General features: G+C 35.1%; 2 protein-coding genes across 4 annotated transcripts; both read left to right on the top strand.

Annotated features, from left to right (window-relative positions):
• The first annotated feature begins 599 nt into the window (after positions 1-599).
• On the top strand, positions 600-4645 carry LOC114749121 (uncharacterized). Of its 3 annotated transcripts, XR_003740527.1 has the most exons (4): positions 600-721; positions 877-1010; positions 2024-4179; positions 4299-4645. XR_003740527.1 is itself a non-coding variant. In XM_028937600.1 (3 exons), the coding sequence occupies exon 3, from the start codon at positions 2082-2084 to the stop codon at positions 3879-3881; it is 1800 nt and encodes a 599-aa protein (XP_028793433.1). In that variant the 5' UTR covers positions 600-721; positions 877-1010; positions 2024-2081; the 3' UTR covers positions 3882-4645. The 3 variants fall into 3 exon arrangements, 2 of the variants coding, with proteins under 2 accessions (XP_028793433.1, XP_028793434.1); XM_028937600.1 differs by having other exon boundaries at positions 2024-4645; XM_028937601.1 differs by lacking the exon at positions 877-1010 and having other exon boundaries at positions 611-721; positions 2024-4645.
• Positions 4646-6882: 2237 nt separating this feature from the next.
• On the top strand, positions 6883-17410 carry LOC114749114 (phosphatidylinositol-3-phosphatase myotubularin-1; the record flags this gene model as incomplete). Its single annotated transcript, XM_028937592.1, has 15 exons — positions 6883-7120; positions 7232-7300; positions 9124-9198; positions 10308-10379; positions 10738-10807; positions 12331-12380; positions 13026-13315; positions 13406-13479; positions 13620-13683; positions 13890-13949; positions 14263-14362; positions 14456-14569; positions 15429-15598; positions 15683-15767; positions 17192-17410. Coding segments are annotated over exons 1-15 (1626 nt in total), but the record flags the coding sequence as incomplete, so codon positions are not given.
• Between the last annotated feature and the right edge of the window lie 576 nt (positions 17411-17986).

Here is a 17986-nt window from a genome sequence, read left to right as displayed (position 1 = left end):
AAATTAGTTAAATGAGTCTTATATTAAGAACCGGAGGAGTATAATCTAATAAAAAAATTGCATAGGAAGAGAAAGTTACTGTCAAAAGCATCTAAATTGTCTAGATATTATACAATAACATACTCCTCCTGTCCTTAATATAGGATCCAATTATTAAATTGGTTTTGATCCTAAATATAAAACCAATTTCTCATATTTATTAATTTTTTCTAAATTATCCCTATAGATACTCTTTCAACTATAGTCAAGTAAAAGAGGGAGATGAGGCATTAATAAAGATGATTATGGTATTTTAGGAAAAATGTGTCACATTTCTTATAATTAACTAACTTACCTAATTTTTTTAATCTAATCAAATTAGTTAAATGAGTCTTATATTAATGACCGAAGGAGTGCTATATAAATGTCATAGAAATACCATAGTCTAGTAAGTTTATAAATTATGGATAGTTGAAAATTTTAGAAAATGTTTAAATATGCAATATGGAAAATTGAATATCAAGAATTTCAAATAATAGAAAGAGCAGGGGTCAAAATTTAAATAACCAATAATTAAACATATCCTTTATTTCACTCGCTTTCTCTTTCTACCATTTTCTGCTTCCTTCCATGTGGCCAATTTCCTCACTGCAACTTCCCAGCTTCTTCCCATTTCCCATCTCTCTCTCTCTCTCTCTCTGAGTTCCGTCTTCCACTGAAGCTCTCAACTAAGGGGTGATCGGTAAGTTTCTCGGTCTATTATTCTTCCATTATAGTTGTTGCTATATTCCTCTTTGATCCTACTGGATTGGTCTTGTTTGCTTTACCATTGATGTAATCGAATTATTTAGGGGCTAGAATTTGAGTTTGAACTTCGAATTGATAATGTTTTACCAGATGAGAGAACAAACTGGTGAAGTGATGTTTAGTAGATTTTCACTACCAAAGAAGAAGTCAAGTGGTTATTATGTTTTTCCAACCTACAGAATAAAGGTGTTGGAATCTGTGCCAAGTGATTTCTTGCCTCTTTGGTAAGATTTGGGTGTTTTATTTTTCCTTTACTGTCTCATACAATTTGGCATGAAATCCTTTGCCGGAAAATTGTACTTTTTGTTCTTTGGTCGTTTTTGTGGATTTTTTTTTTCCGTGAACGAGAGAACAGAAAATAACATATGGAATCTTCAGATTTTGCTTGGATGTAGGCGATGCGAATTTTTAAGGTCCGGTATATGTCAACTATCAATATTTACCAGAAAAGAAAGCGATATTAGCCTATATGGTTCTCAATTTAGTCTTTCTGTCTATCAAAAGAAAAAGAAAAGAAGAAGCAGTGACAGACAGCCAAAGTACCAAAGGAACGGGACATGAAAATTACTTAGTCGTACTGTAATGTCTGGTTTTGCACCTCAGATTAAGTTAAATTTCTTTTTTTCACTGCAGACTTAAAAGAACAATATATATGTTCAATTCAAAGTTAGATACACAATAATTCAAGCCAAAATCACGGATTTACAGAGCAGTATAGCATCATTCAATATCCTCAACTGAATAATTTATAAATATCTATTTATTTACAAACCCCAAAATCAAAACATAGTCATATCAACCAGAGAATTTTAATTAAATTTAATTGATTCACAACATGTTTCAGATTATAGAAGTGAGTAGTCACTCAATGTGTAAATAAAAAGATGACAAAGTAGCTGATCTAAGCTTCGGTGATCTGGCTTTAATATGCTCCACAAAAGAAGTTTCAGCTTACTAAACTCTTGTGAATGTCTAGCTACTGAAGCTTCAATATGCTTCACTAAGAAAGACTTGCGTTTTCTAAATTCTTGTGAAGTCTAGCTATTGAATGTACTTGTGGTTTCACAGTGTGTAGTTCATGAACACTGGAAGATGTTTGATCGGTGGAGCATATTGTTGTTGGCGATAGTATACCACTTTGGATGATATGCTATGCTAAACTTGCATTTTCCTTTCACTATTTTGAAACTGATCTGGTAACTAGTCTAACTTGTCTTTTATTTGTTGTGCACAACAGAGCTTTGATGGAAAACTGATCTTAGAAAGCATATTTCTTGTGCTTTCCAAGGTAAGAGATGGTTGCCGAGTCATGGTTTCGAAATCTGTGGAAGACACCACGGAAGCATCATGCTAATAATGAGAAGGTGGCAATTGGAGTATTAGCATTTGAAGTGGCGAGCTTGATGTCCAAGCTGGTTAATTTGTGGCAATGTTTGAGTGATAAGCGGGTTGCCAAACTGAGAGAAGAGATTTCAAATTCAGTAGGCATAAAAAAGCTCGTTTCAGATGATGAGAATTTTATTGTAGGTTTAATTAGTGCAGAGATGCTTGAGTCCTTGTCACAAGTGGCTAAATCTGTGGCTAGGCTTGGGAAGAAATGCAGCGACCCAAGTTTGAAAGGTTTTGGGAGTGCCTTTGATGAGTTTATGAACATAGGCGTTGATCCATACGGCTGGCAACTCACTTGGAAGAAGATGGAAAAGAAAGTTAAGAAGATGGAGAAGTTTATATCAACTAATGCAAGTCTTTATCAGGAGATGGAAGTGCTTGCTGATTTTGAGCAAACTCTTCGAAGAATCAAGTCTAATGGTGAGTCAGATGGTGTAAATTTAATTGACTTTCAGAAAAAGGTTGCATGGAAGAGGCATGAGGTGAAGAACCTACAGGATATTTCTCTGTGGAACAGGACATATGATTACACTGTACTTCTTTTAGCTCGATCCTTATTCACAATTTTTAGTAGGATCAACCATGTGTTTGGAATTCAAGACATAGTGGATGGTAGTGAAACCAATGATTCAAGAAACTTGAATTCCGACTATATCTACCATAGCCAATCTGTTTCTGCATTGTTGCAGCAACCTTCAGTCCACCCGTCTGAGAATAGTCTTCCCAGATTTGCGTCAGGACCCCTTGTGGGTATTACTGCTAAATCAGGTCCAATGTCAAAAACAAATAAAACCAGCATTTTTCATTCAGGTCCTCTTGGTGACTCATCCACAAAATCGGGCCCAATTTCAGGAAATAATAGAAGTGTCAATTTTTATTCTGGTCCCTTGGGGACGAATTTGCAGAGATCTGCCCCAGTCAATCAAAAAAATAAAATTGGCAAGATTTGGAAGTTTCCCGGCTACGCCAAAAAAACTCATACAAGAGCCAGTCGGTTAACTCAAGTGGGGCCTTTCAAAGGCTGTATAATGGCTGCAGACAGTTCCTCTGTCAGCGAGTGCTACTTAAGCTCCAGTGATGTTCAAATGGGGACGCAGAATGTCTATGATGCTAATCCAAGCCTAGCTGGTCGTGGAAAAGCAGTTCATTATGATCAATCAGTCTTGAGTTCTAAGGGCAAGCTGTTAAATCCTCCGCTTGATACACTTGGTGCTGCTGCTTTGGCACTACACTATGCAAATGTTATCATTGTCATTGAGAAGTTGGCAGCTACTCCGCACTTGATTGGCCCTGATGCAAGAGAAGACCTGTACAATATGTTACCGACAACTGTGAGAACTGCCCTTAGGGACAAGCTAAAGCCATATGCGAAGACCATGGCGTCATCAGTCTATGATACGGCTCTAGCAGAAGAATGGACTGAAGCTATGTCAAGAATATTGGAATGGTTGGCTCCACTTGCTCATAACATGATTAGATGGCAGTCTGAGAGAAGTTTTGAGCAGCAGAGCTTTGTTTCTCGGACAAATGTGCTGCTGGTACAAACGCTTTACTTCGCAAATCAAGAAAAGACTGAAGCAACAATAACTGAGCTTCTTGTTGGACTGAATTATGTCTGGAGATATGGTCAGGAACTTAACACAAAAGCTCTGGCGGAGTGTGCCAGTAGCAGAATGTTCCGTGAGTATCTTGATCTGAAAGGGTAAGCATGTACTTAGCTCGTTGCTGTCTCCAACAAAATTCCGGTTCGATGGGGAAACACGTTGGACAAACATCAACAATGTGGCTTCTTAAATCTCAACACTCGCAGATCAAAAGTTAAAATGCTGGGTGAAGCTGAGAGTAATGCCCCTACTATAGAAATTGTAGTAGCAGAATGAATTCCTGGTGAGATGAGTTTCATGGACATTTATCATTCTTTTTCTTTGCCGAGTTCCTAGCTGCCAAAACTTGTATAGCTGGTCTCATCTTGCAAAGAGGAGTTGATCTTTTGGTGGATGTGTGGTATGTAATAACTTAGTTTTCAAGTAATTTGAAATTTACAAGATATTTGGATATGATATATATATATATATATATATATTGAAAATTTTAATGTACCCATGTTGGTGATTTCGTATCAGATATAGGAGCAACCGAACAAGGAAGTATCCATAAATTTCTCTTTGCTTGAAGCTTGAGATATTCAAATTACCCCAGCCTTTCTGTTTCAGTGGTGAGTTGCTGCATCATGTTTAGGGCGTGTTTATTTAGGAACATCTGCATATTACCTAATTGTATAGCTATCATGGTTACTTTCTATATGATCTTATTGCTGGCCAAGCATGGAAGCTTGACACGATATTTGTACCTAGTACATTATATAAAACATGGTGCTCTATAAATCTCACGTTTACTCCTAGTTTGTCACCATCATAATCATTGTTTGGATAATCTCATCAATCAATGAACCATGTTGTTCCCTGCTTTATACAAAGGCTGTTTGAAATGACTTACAAGTAGTTTTTCAATCATGATTTACGAAATACCAGATAAGTATACAAAGGAATTATAAAGGAGTTCTGTTATAACTTACACAGAACATGATTGTAAGTTATCTCAAATGTGATGACAAAAGATGTCATAATGTTTAAACTTGCGAGTTTATTCAAAAAAAGAAATAGTGATAAATCTATGCTCTTAAAAATTTATAGTTTTGTTGTGACCCTTGAAGCAAATAAGGAAGAAGATGCCACGTGAAATTTTCTTTGCCCATTTCCTCTCCTCTCCTTTTCAGCTAAAAGTCATGATTTTTCTATGATTAGAACACAGGAAAGAAGAAATATAGCTGTGTCATTTGCTTAAAATTTACTCTCTAGGCGAGGGATGACGTGTAAATCGTTTTTAACTCTGTTCAAAGTACAGTCAATTACTCCAATTGGGATCTTGGTTAGATATAATATATTATATACTCCTTCTGTTCTTAATATAGAGCCTAATTGTTAAATTGGTTTTGGTCCTAAATATAAGACTAATATTTCATATTTATCAATTTTATCTAAATTACCTCTTTGAATACTCTTTCAACCATAATCAAGTAGAAGAAGGAGAATTGGTGTTAAAAAGATGACTATAGTGTTTTAGCTAAAACATGTCACGTTTTTTATAATTAATTAACTTACTTAACTTCTTTAATCTAATCAAATTAGTTAAATAGATCTTATATTAAGAACTAGAAGAATAAATAATTAACAAATCTCGGCCAACTGCAGGATGACAAATTAAGTAAAAGACAATAACACTAAAACAAAACAAAACAAGCACTGTGCGTTGTCTGCTAACTGCTATTACCAAAAAAGGAACTCGCTATCAGAAAAAAAAAAAGGAGCTATATATCACCCAAAAAAAAGAAAGAAAGAGGAACTGTATCATTTGGAATTTGTAAATATCACTTCTAGTTATAAGTTTATGAAATATATATATAATGAAGAGACTATATTTCTAAAAATATTTAAAATTTCAAAGTAAAATATATCAGATTTTGTAGTCCCGGTATTTAAAAAAAAAAAAATTAAGCCATACCATTTGGTGCAATAACATCAAATATAATAATTAGAATGAACTTTTGAATTTGCACTTATCTCAAAATAAGCTGCAATTTTAATATTCTATATTGATTAATTTATTATTTATATTGATTAAAAATTTAAAACTAAAATGTTGAGAGAGGACAGGAAAACAGTGATAGGGTAGAAAAGTACATGCAACCCCTATGAAGATATTTTGATCTTCTCATGCAAATACAACATATCACGTGTGTACAGTTCTCCAGGATTTCCACTTTGTTTTTTAAATTCTTATTTAACCAAAAAAACACTATTTTTTGGGGCCGAAAAGAACTCTTATCTATTTATGCACGGATTTTTTTTAAAAAAAATTAGTCTAAGCTTAAGGAAAATGTTCTCTTAAATAAAATAGTTTTAAAATATTTTCTCATTTGTAAATAAAATGGACTCTCCTACTTTTCTACCATCGAAATGAATTTCTCTTGTTCCTATAACACCATAACATTCCTTATCTAATACTACTTTAGTCCTTTATTTTGTTTTGTTCTTAAATATCAGACCCCAATTCATTTTGTTTATCATATTTATGTATTTTTTTTTCTATTGAAGTCTTTCTAATAATAATAGTTCTAGCCAATACATTTGATTAATAATAATATTTTAGAAAAGAAAGCATATATTTATTACAAATACTTAACTTAACTTATTTTTTTAATCTTCTTAAATAAATCAACTAGCTCTTATGATTAGGACCGGAGGTAATCATTTGTTGATTCGGTAAGTTTAATTTCTCATATTTACAGTACACTTATTAAAGTATTAAACTCTCTTATACATTTAAAAAAAAAGAAATTCTTTTAAAAACAATATATTGAGAGATTTTAATTTAAAAACCCAACCATTATTGATCTTAATGAAAGGTGTTATGGCCATTTAAACATAATGTTTGTAACTCTATATGAATACAAAAAGGCCATCTCTAATTGCCCTTGTTATAATTAAAAAAATACAATTTATTCTAAGTAATGTTTATATATTATTTAATTTTGATTTCTAAAATAACTATATTTGGGAAAAAAATTATACAACTTAAAAAATTTTAAGATATGTTTCTCTCCATGTTGGCCAACATTTGCTACCAGCCTACCAGGGGGGCTAAGCAGCCCATGAAAAGAGGACCCCTTCTTTGAACGGCAGGTGAGCCTTCGCCGCGCGCTCTTTCTCCAGGACGGTGTCCCCGTGTCGCATTGCAAACTAGTGGTGGTGGTGGTTCCCTCTTCGCCGTCATGGCCGCGCCGAAGCCACGCAACACTCGATCAACGTCTCTCAGGGACGCCTCTGACTCCTCCAAGATGGAGGGCACGGGTACATGGGATGCCCTCCAATGGACCAAGTTTCAGGTTTCCTCCTATTTGAATTGAATTTTCAATTCACTTCTTTCTGTTTCTTCTCTACGTTCTCAATCCATTTGTTTGCCTTTTTTTTTTTTTGGTGTGTGAATTTATCTGCAGCCTGGTTCACGCAACGTTTCGCATGCCAATTTAGATTTCTTGCTGGAGGAAGAAAACATCATAGCCCAGGTATGCAGTGCTTTTACTCTTTACGCCGCAATTGCATTACCTTTTTTCCTTTTTCTGCTCGCTCGCTGTTTGTTGCACTACTTTCTTTGCTCTGTGTAACGTGATCACCGAGCAGAATCTGCATAATATGTGGAATTTAAGGGTAGTAAAAAGAGTGGCAGGATGACTTTGGATACTCTCATACCATATTATGAATCATACAAACTCAATAACATGATTGAATTACCCAAGTAACCGTCTCCTCTTGGACACATAACAAGTCAAACTTGAAGTACTAATGCTTGCGCTCCTTGGACAGGATGCATACAAAGCAGTGCAAGTGTACGACCAAGATGGACTAATATATCAAGTTTGAAGAAAATGACAAAGAAATCACAAGTTATTAGTGTGTGGATAAATATTTTTAAGCAGTTTTCAAAACCCTTATCTTGTAAGAATTAGGATGAAGATATACCCAAGTAAACAAATGCTTAGCGAACGTCCCCTGTAATTCATGTCTTAGCAATATTATAAATTTTATAATTGGCTGGTCATTGACATGAAGTTCTGGTTCAAGATTCCTTGGTTGATCATGGTTGAATCTTGTCAAACAAGTCATAATTACATTATTATATTTTTATTCTGTATATTAAAATATTATATGAGGAAGCAAAAAAAAAAAACATTTTATAGTTTTTATTCAAATCCAAACATGTCATATACAACTTCAACTCTAAACAAACAACCGATAATATATTGTAACATTTGTTGAGATTAAATCCATATTTCAGGAAAACCATCACCATTGTCAGATTCCATCCTAACTACCTATGTAACATTAGAATACAGGAAGAAAATGTTTAGCCTGGGAAAATTATGTGTTTTTGAACCAACAACCAAAAAATGAAAAAAAGAAGCATCGAACAGCTGGAGCCTAACCTGCTCATTTTTCCCCCTTTTGCTGTAGGGAAAGCATATTCATTATTCATTTGTTTTCTTCTTGCTGCTCTCCCCAGAAAAGAGAAAGACTTTCTATTTTTGGAGATTATCTAAGCTATGGATTCCCGAAATGACTTCTTGGTGTGGACATTCCGAAACATTTTTTTTCTCCTGTTGAACTGTTTGTTTATATCCAATTTTGATAACACTGCTGCTAATTTATTAGCATGGCTGTTAAGGGTGTCTAGTGGTGTGACGTGCACGCCATGTGTCAATACAATAAGGGCCACTTTTGGGAGTCATTTTAACTTCTGTTTGCACACTCCCTGCCTTTCAACGCCTCATTCACTTCATTCATTCTTTCTTGCATCCTTTGTGGCTACGCGTCCTGTTTGTGTCCTCGAGTGTTTACTTTTTCTATCTCACCCCCTCTGCCCTTACCTGTTATTTATCTCTCCTCTTCTGGTTATTTCTTCTCATTCTCTGTATAAGTTAGATGTAGGGTTATGGGGATACTGCAGCAACCAGTGTGCTCTCGAGTTTTGAAAGAATTCTTGAGACTGACAAAGCACACATGCATTCGACCATCATTATTAATTAGTTACTAGCATGTTTTAAACAAATACCTCATCCTCAATATTGGTGACTCAACTGAAAAATAGATTGAATTATATACTTATTCATTACTTTAACTTTCTGACCCTAAAAAATCCAGCCAAAGGATTATACTAAGTCAATATAAGTCAGCTAATATGATGGTTTATCTCAGCTTGTATCTAGAACTTCTCAAGGGACTATTAACATCTATCGTCATTAGAAATTCAAGTCCCAGTGTTTTAATTTACATTTATTATAAGTGAATCTATTCTAGACGAAAATTATCTGCATATGATGTTTATGTTCAGGGACATGGCGTTGTTCTTATTAATTCAGATGATGCAGGCACATTGGTGGTCACAAATTTTCGTCTTGTTTTTCTGGTAAGTCCTTCAGATAATATTTCGTCATCTGAAATTTAGATTTTGATTAGGCATTATGATGTTAGGACAGGACCTAGAGGTGTGACTTAGAATCACCCACCCCCCAGTAAGGTGATAAACATAATAATGTTTGTCTGAAATTCTTGCTTAGTAATTTTGGGAGAATGAAAAGCTTCGAAGACCAAGAACAAATATGAAAACAGGACTATTATGTTAGTACCTGAGACTTTTTTTTCCTTTATTAGCAAGAAAACAGAAGAAGGAACCTCTGTGGAGATTCAGAAATGAAGCTGCAATGAAGGATGATTGCAGAACTCCTGTTAACTATAAATGAATTGAATTTCCACTCTGAACAATACACAGTAGCCTAGGTATTTATATACATCTATATGCATCATAAATAAGCCTTGTATTTTACAACCGACTCATTCTGATTAACACACCATAGTGATATGGTTTGACCTACCATTAATAATGATTATGCTGTTCCCTGATTGCTTCCCCATGGGCCAAACCCATTATGACAGAATTCTCCTGTGCTCTATTTTCTGGCGTGTTTTCCTCTGTCATTTAGTCACTATGTCACACAATTCTACAACTCATCTCTGACTTTCGATTCTATTTTCCTAACTATTGTGAATAATTCGAATGTAATTGATAGATGATTCCAATAGGAGAGCAGTACATAAATAGGATCAGATTTCCTCATAATATATTTGGAATTCTGATCACATTAAATGAAAATTAAGGGAGAGAAATCCCATTGATATGGGACCGTGATTCTAGGGATTAAAAATAGAAACAACAGGTAATTGGGGATCTGATTCTAACGGCTAGAAGAGATTTGATTTGATTTGATCTGATCTGATCTGATCTGATTCTGACACTAACTTTTATTGTGTTCCTGTTAATATCATTGCATTCGCCTTTATTGAAGCGCATGAGTCCTGATAAAATAAAAATATTCAGTTTCTGAGCATTTGTTGCTGAATATATTAGCTTTTATATTTTTGTAATCCATGTCTGAGGTGCTAGATTTTTTTTTTTTTTTCCATCTGCATGTTTACTTTACTGAGTAATGTCCTCTGATGTGCTCTTACTTTTTCTAGAGTGATCGAACTAGAAATATTATTGCCCTTGGAACGATTGCACTTGCAACAATTGAGAAGTTTAACAAGATAGTAAGTTTTCAAATCAAATGTACAATTTATGCTGTAGATTTCTTTATTCTGCATGTGCTCAGTTATATTAAGCATAACCATCTTTCCTTTTTAGCCTATTTCACATATGCTAAGTACATTATTTTTGCTACTGGTTTTGTATGTTCATATAAGCAGAGCCACAGGGAATGGATGTTCATATTATCTTTTTTTTCCATATTGATTTGTGTAATATTATTAATCATTATCTATGATGTATTTTTCAAATTTCAACCAGGTGATCTATTTATGCATCGAATTCCATGTTGTTTTCCTCTTTTATCGTGTTTGCATTCTACTTTTACTTGATTTAAAGCTTTTCGCTGTCCTTTACCTGTAGGCTGTAAAGATGCAGTCAGCCAATCGTCAATTAGACAAGACACCCCCACAAAGACTGCTCCAGGTTATTGGTATGATCTCAAATAAGTTTCTCTAAATAAAAGTTTCCTTTACATTCTCGAATTATTGAGACCACTATGCAAAATCTCCTCCAAGTGAGCATAGAGAAAGACTACTGCTGAAGAGGGTAAAAATACAACAAAGTCAATGAATCCCTTTGTATGTTGGAGATAGTAACATTATAAGAAAAGCATTGGCTGAGATCTTGAGAAATTATATAGTTATACCCTATGAGAGTCCTTGAAAATTTGAGCATTTCCTTTAAACCTAATATGCTAAAGGATTTCTAAGCATGCACAACACCATCAAATTGGGCCTCTTCATTGTGATGAAAATCACATTCCATGTGAAATTGCTGTGGAAGTTAGTACTGACCCAATGCATAACAAGAACTGAGAATTATTATTCCATCAAGAAGTTGCTGCTTTAAAGTGTTGAAGCAAATAAACTTACATGATGTTTATGGATTAGATTGGCGCAATATAATGCTTGTAGGTTTATCAAAATGATAAAATGGAAGAATGATCTTTTAATTAATTGGAATTTGGGGGTGTTATAAGTTATGGCATGCTACAAATTCATATTTATTTCCAATCTGATTACGTTTTGTTGCAGTTAAAGTTAGTTTGATGGACGAATGTGGTGGCGGCTAACAATGAATGACAAGTTATTATAGATTTTATTCTTTTATGAGATTATTTCCTTGTCAAGAGAATGGTTCTTGGTGTAGAGATGATGTTTTCAATGCAATCCTTGAAATTCTCTCTCCCAACAACAAATAATCTACATGATCGTTAAACAGCTAAAAATAAGCTGACATCAATGAGATTTACAATATGCCCAGAGTTAGAACTTTGACAATGAGTGGAGGGAATTTTATTATAATGGTGTTTGAATAAGAAATATTATTTGTTAGGGTATTTATAATTGGATAGTTTATTTTTCCACCACTCATCTTAAGTTCCCAATTAGTTTAAGTCTCCTCCTCCTCCTCCTCCTCCTTCTTGTCTGCTTCTTCAATCAAACGGCTTATTCAAAATCTGCTGAGCCACTTCATAATGCAGAACAAAGGTGGTTATTTATCCCTGAACTTCTGCCAGTTTTGGTTTGTTATCTTAATGTTGCTTATAATTAAAAAAAAAAAATATTGATTAGAGGAGGATAGAAGTAAAAAGCACATGACAAACTGGGAAAAAAACAAAATGAAACAATACATCAGCCCAAAGAGCCTTCCAATTTTTTACTATGGAAACAGATATAACCCTTAAAAAATCTTAATCTTGTAGGGGCCCAGGACAAACCTAGAAAAACTGACTTATCCTCCAGAACTTCCATGGCTTAAAATCTTTGATGTAGAACTCTGGTCATTGATCTCTAGTATAAGCTACCATAATACTGCAAATAATGCACTACTTTGTAAATCCTTGCAACATCCTTACCATTCGTCTTCCTATTATATTCTGTTCTCTATTTAATGTTTTGCTTTATTCTTTGTTAGCTTTGTCTGATTATTTATATTTTCTCTTCTGTGTAGGAAAAGATATGAGAATTATCGTTTTTGGTTTCAGGCCTCGTACAAAGCAGGTAATTCTACTGGACAGTAATCATGGCATTCATAACAGATTCTTTTTCTTTTTTTTTTTAAATCCTGAAGGCATTCTTTGTAGCCCTTATTCTCTACAAATGGCGCATATTTTTCGTGTAGAAGTACAATTATGCTTTCCCCTGCTTGGCTCTGCATGCAAATTTTAAACCATAGGATTACCTATGTCATCTTCTGTCATCACAAGCCAAACGGTTAGCTTTTTGTGCCTCAAAATGTGCCACTGCAACACGCGCTTGGCCCATCTTAGATGCTTCTGAAAGTACGGATGGTGTTTCAAAATGCTAGCATTATAAAGCCCCAGTTCCTGACCTCAAATGAGTTGAATGAGTTACATCCCCTAAACATTTGTTTTGAGTTTTGAAGCATGAAACAGCTAACCATCATGCATGAGTGGCATTTTTGCTCAAATAGTCAATAATTTCCGTTTCTTAATAGTCTAACTGAACTCTTATGGTAAGGTTACTTGTTATGGTTAACATAAAAGGATTCCTCAAGAAATAGTTACATGATCTTACATTGGTAAATTGTTTTTAGTTGCTGAGATTGTGTTGTGAACTACGAGTGGATGCTGTCACGTTCTTCCTTGATGTGAAGGTTTTAATTTTTGTTATTAAATTTTACAGAGGCGTGTCATATTTGATGCCTTACTAAGAAGTACAAAGCCAGCTGTACTATGGGATCTTTATGCATTTATATGTGGACCTTCTAAGTTTACTAACTCTAACCCAAAGGTGCGCCTACTAGATGAGTATTTCCGGCTTCTTGGAAAACGCTTTTACCGTGCTTCAAGCAATATGATTGAAAGTGGATCCTTTACCTTGTCAAATGACTTGTGGAGAATAAGTAAAGTGAACTCTAACTACAACGTGTGCCAGAGTTATCCTTTCGCTTTGATTGTACCAAAGACCATAAGGTATATCACTAATATACAAATGTTCTATTTTTTCCAAGATTTATTTTGCTGAACCATTTGTTCGACAACTTTACATGATCTTGATGCTAGTGATGATGAAGTGCAACAAGCTTCCAGCTTTCGTGGTAGATGTCGGGTTCCTGTAGTTTCATGGTGCCACCCAGGTATACGTGTAGTCATGGTTCTGCTATTTTCATTAATTGAGAATTTTGTGCTTCTTATTTTGATTTTGGTTTCTTCTAATTATTTTACATTTGATATCTCAATTCAATACTATTGCCTTAATGCAAGTGACAACTTATAGATACGGGAGCGGTTCTTGCACGTTCATCCCAACCTTTAGTTGGCCTCATGATGAATATGAGGAGGTACTACAGACTATTTAATCAAACCTACCATGTGAATGCCAAATGAGAAAGGTTTTGTGGTTTTTGGTGGACGTTTGGAGGGATCGGACTGTCACTATTTTTTAAAGGATTATGTATAGTACCAATGACACATATGACAATTCAGTGTTTGATAATGGGTTTTTTGCTTCATAAATAGTGATTTGCTTTTGTGTACTTACCTGCAGCAATGCAGATGAAAAGCTCGTCGCTGGATTATGTGGCAAACTTTATGATGGCTCGCGCAGGTAAGACTGTAGTTTCCTTCATAATATGTCCATCAACATGTTACTCCTAGCAACATGAGTAAAACTATCACATGCGTCTATGACTCACCTAGACTTGGTAAATATTGCATTAGATGTTAATTAGTGAGGGCTTCCTGATGTAAATTACTTTCCGTATTAATTAATATCATTATGAACAATGTTTCTGTTGAATCTTATAGTAGTACGGTGCCAAAAGTTTACTTTATCACTGACAGTAGAGTAGGCTTTTTCCAGTGGTCATGTTTTTAATAACTTAATGGGCAATTAACTTGCTTGTTTTTTCTTCTTTTAGGAAGCTTTATATTGCTGATGCAAGACCGAGGAAAAATGCATTAGCTAATGGGGCCATGGGAGGTGGTTCGGAATCATCTTCAAATTACTTTCAGTGTGAGGTCTGTAGAAGTCTTGACCTGTCCGCGTATGATTTCTTTTAGTCATAAATGTAGCCACATATTCTAAACATCTGTCTCCTGATATATCATCAGGTAGTTTTTTTTGGTATAGACAACATCCATGCAATGAGAGAAAGCTTTGCTCGGCTAAGAGAATACCTAGACACTCATGGCAAATCATCATCAGATGGAATGTCATCTTTCTTGGTTAGTCTAAGAATCTTAAGAGAGGTCTAGTTATTTGTTTCCTTGGTATATTGAGTAGGGCTAGGCCATTGATTACAAAGGTTTTTGCACTGGATTCCTCCAAAGGAGTAATGGGTTTGCACATTGCGGGATTGAAATTGAAACACCTGTTGTCATGGTTGATATCAGAAGGATAACTCTGGACCCTGACATATGCATAAATGTTATCTGATTTCTTTCACGATTCATCCTTTTATGTGACTAAAGTTTAATCTCTCTCCTGGAAACGATGTCAATTGATGTTGTCATTCTTAAATTATCTCCATTTGACTGTATAGCTGTGAGAAGAATTCCATGCTGAAAATATGTTACTAACCGGTAATTTGTTCCAGATAATGGTTCTTCTCCGCTTGATGTTTGTGACATTCATCTTGCTTACAATTTTATGGGGAAAATGTTAGCTTAACTATGTTGTGGCGAGAATCTGAATTAATGACATTTTTAATGCTATTTTACATATGTCAAGGATGATCATCTTATTTGTTATGCACTACATTATCTTTGAGCAGTTTTTCTACCAACTCTGTTTTTCTGTGGGCTCAAGGGAAGCCACTTTGAGGTCCCAAAGAAAGAACACAATTACCAAAAAGTCCCAATGACAAGTGAGCAGCATGAATCTTGTCATTTCCTGCATTAGAACTTGTCATTCACTTGTTATGGGACATTTTAGTTAACACCTCTTTGTTTTGGCAAGAATTTCAGTGAATGGCATTTTTATGCTATTCTATTGGACTTTAGCAATATTATCGTATTTATTATGGGTTGGATGATTTTTTTGTATGGGTTTTACCAACTATATGTGTTTCTATGGGGTTTATAGAGACATGGTGGGTCAACATGGGGTGGAGGCAATCTAAGTAGTATGTCTACTTCAGTATCTACTCTTGGGGACAGTGGATGGCTACTACACGTTCAAAGTGTCTTAGCTGGTGCTGCTTGGATTGCTGCTCGCCTTCATATGGAAAAGGCTTCTGTTCTTGTACATTGCAGGTGCATATAATTGTGTATTTTTCAGTTTGCTGTCCATAGTCAAATTGATTTGGTATTTAAAATCCAAGTCTGTGCTTTGATCAGTGATGGCTGGGATAGAACAAGTCAATTGGTTTCTCTTGCTGATTTGTTACTTGATCCCTACTATCGCACATTCACAGGGTTTCAGGTAATGACTTTTATTACTATTCTATTAAGGAGCTATTTGGTATAACAGTGTCTTAAATTCTCTTGTATATTCATGGCATGCTGTAGGACGCTCAAGTATAATAATATTGTGGTATTTGTCAAAAAGTCACATGCGATGGTATGGTTGAAACTTGATAGAGAAAAAGAAAGGATACAACAACAACAACATACCCTTATTTCACTAGATAGGATTGGTTACATGAATCGTACAACACCATTAGGCTTTATCAACAGCCAAATTTTTGGGTAGATTGTTAATCGAAAGATCTCACTTAATAGTTTCATAGAGTGTTATGTTTGGCTTTCCTCTACCCCTTTTCAGAGGACTCCATACCTTTTGCTAGAATAAGGGGTAGAAAGAGGGAACGAAGGAGAAAGTGGGTATGGAAGTCTTCTAGAATCAAAATCTAATTCTAGAAGTAGGAGATTTCCCGAAGTTTTCTGAATAGTACTTCATTCATGTCCTTGGCAGAATGCTTAATATGATATTATAGTCTGACACAGTAACTAAAAATAACTTTCATGCCCTAGATGCATGAAACTGATAATAACATATGGTAACTGACAAGACATTTGTAATGGTTAACAAAAGACACATAACATGGGTCCACATTTAGACATAAAACATAAAACACAAATATTACAATATCTAATCCTAGATAAGTCTTCATCTGAAGCGGAGCTGCCATGCCTCTTCTAAGACTAAACTAGTGAAGGAAGTTAGTTCTTATCATAGTACCTCCGTTTTGCCATGTTTTTTTACTATGTTTTAACATGTGATATATCCTTCTAATCGTAACTATCCTCCTAATTTTTTGCTTGTTTCCATTGCATCAATTTGGGTCATGAGACAGACTGTCGTCTCCTTCTGTTCTAATACGTCATGTATTGGCCTTCTCAAGAAAGTAATAAGAAATGACACTGTTCTGTCATATTTCTTCTTTCTTCCTATTGCTTTCGTCTGCATTTAAAATTCCATGTTAGGTTTACAATTGGTACAGCAAGGACTTTGGGATTGAATCCCCACTCTCCCTGGGTGGGTTTTTCTGTTGGGGGTTGCTTACCTAGATGCGATCCAAACGTATCACTGTTGCCTTTTGGTTTGGATGACTACAAACATCTGACTTACCAATGTACCAAACACAAGCACTTTGGATGCTTCCCCAATACCTAGGATGAAAAAGATTGTGGGGTAAACAGCTCCGGTATGCATCTATTCCTTGGGAGGTATATTAAAGAAGCAGTCCTTCCACATTCTTGCAGTTTGTTTCTGGTTTCATTCTAGTTCTACATTTAACTTCGGACAAATCACTTTTCATCATGCGTGTCATATGTGGAAACTATAGCAATGACCTTAGATCTTTCTGTTGTGCTTTTGTTCTTCAAAGTCTCTTCCTCATGCAGGCACTTGTTGAAAAAGACTGGCTAGCATTTGGTCACCCATTTTCAGATCGTATGGGAACGCCCTCAGTCTCTGGAAGTGGCAGCATGCCTTTTGAGTTGACTAGACAGTCTTCTACTGGAACTTGCCCTTCACCACCCATGCGCCAGTCATCATTCACATCTCAGTCATCCGCCTCTCATGCACAGACTTCAAACCACTACTCTCCCATTTTTTTGCAGGTTTGTTTCTTTAATAACATCTAGGTATCGTTTAATTGATGCCTGTAATTTCAATTGTTCAACTTGGTTAGAGTCTCAGCACTTCTCTTTTTATATAGGTCTCTCCCTCATTGTCGTCCATAATCTTTTTGTTGCCTGATTTTAGACAATTGTTTGATGGTTATGTTTTGCATTCTTATTGACGACTTTTTAACTAATTGATTTTACAAATTTCTCAATTATGAAAAGTGTCCAATCATACTTGTCAAATATTTACTCTCAGCACATATTTTGCTTGAAAGGGAAGTGAGTGTAATTTTCCAAAATAGAGATATAATTCATGTAATTTAGGTATCTTTCAAGGGGACCGAGAGTAATTTACCAAAGAAAACATAGGGGCGTGAAGTGGCACATTAGCGGGATATTAAGAACTTGGAAGCTCCAGCATCTGTAAATTTTAGAAGTGGAAAGTAGAATTAAATGGTAGTTTCTCCATACAGTGGCCGTTAATGAGATAAGTTCGTGCATCTAATAAGGGAGATAGTGAATCACAAATTTTTATTTCTTTTAAGTTAGAAGTTGGTCCAAAATGGATGG

The sequence above is a fragment of the Neltuma alba genome, unplaced genomic scaffold (genome assembly GCF_004799145.2).
Source record: "Neltuma alba isolate B1F8T4 unplaced genomic scaffold, ASM479914v2 tig00005951_pilon, whole genome shotgun sequence".
Lineage (NCBI taxonomy): Eukaryota > Viridiplantae > Streptophyta > Magnoliopsida > Fabales > Fabaceae > Neltuma > Neltuma alba.
This window is presented reverse-complemented; position numbering and strand designations above follow the sequence as displayed.

Bases quoted from the DNA above. Each gene is read 5' to 3' on its own strand.
- LOC114749121 (XM_028937600.1), top strand. From the start codon at position 2,082: ATGGTTGCCGAGTCATGGTTTCGAAATCTGTGGAAGACACCACGGAAG.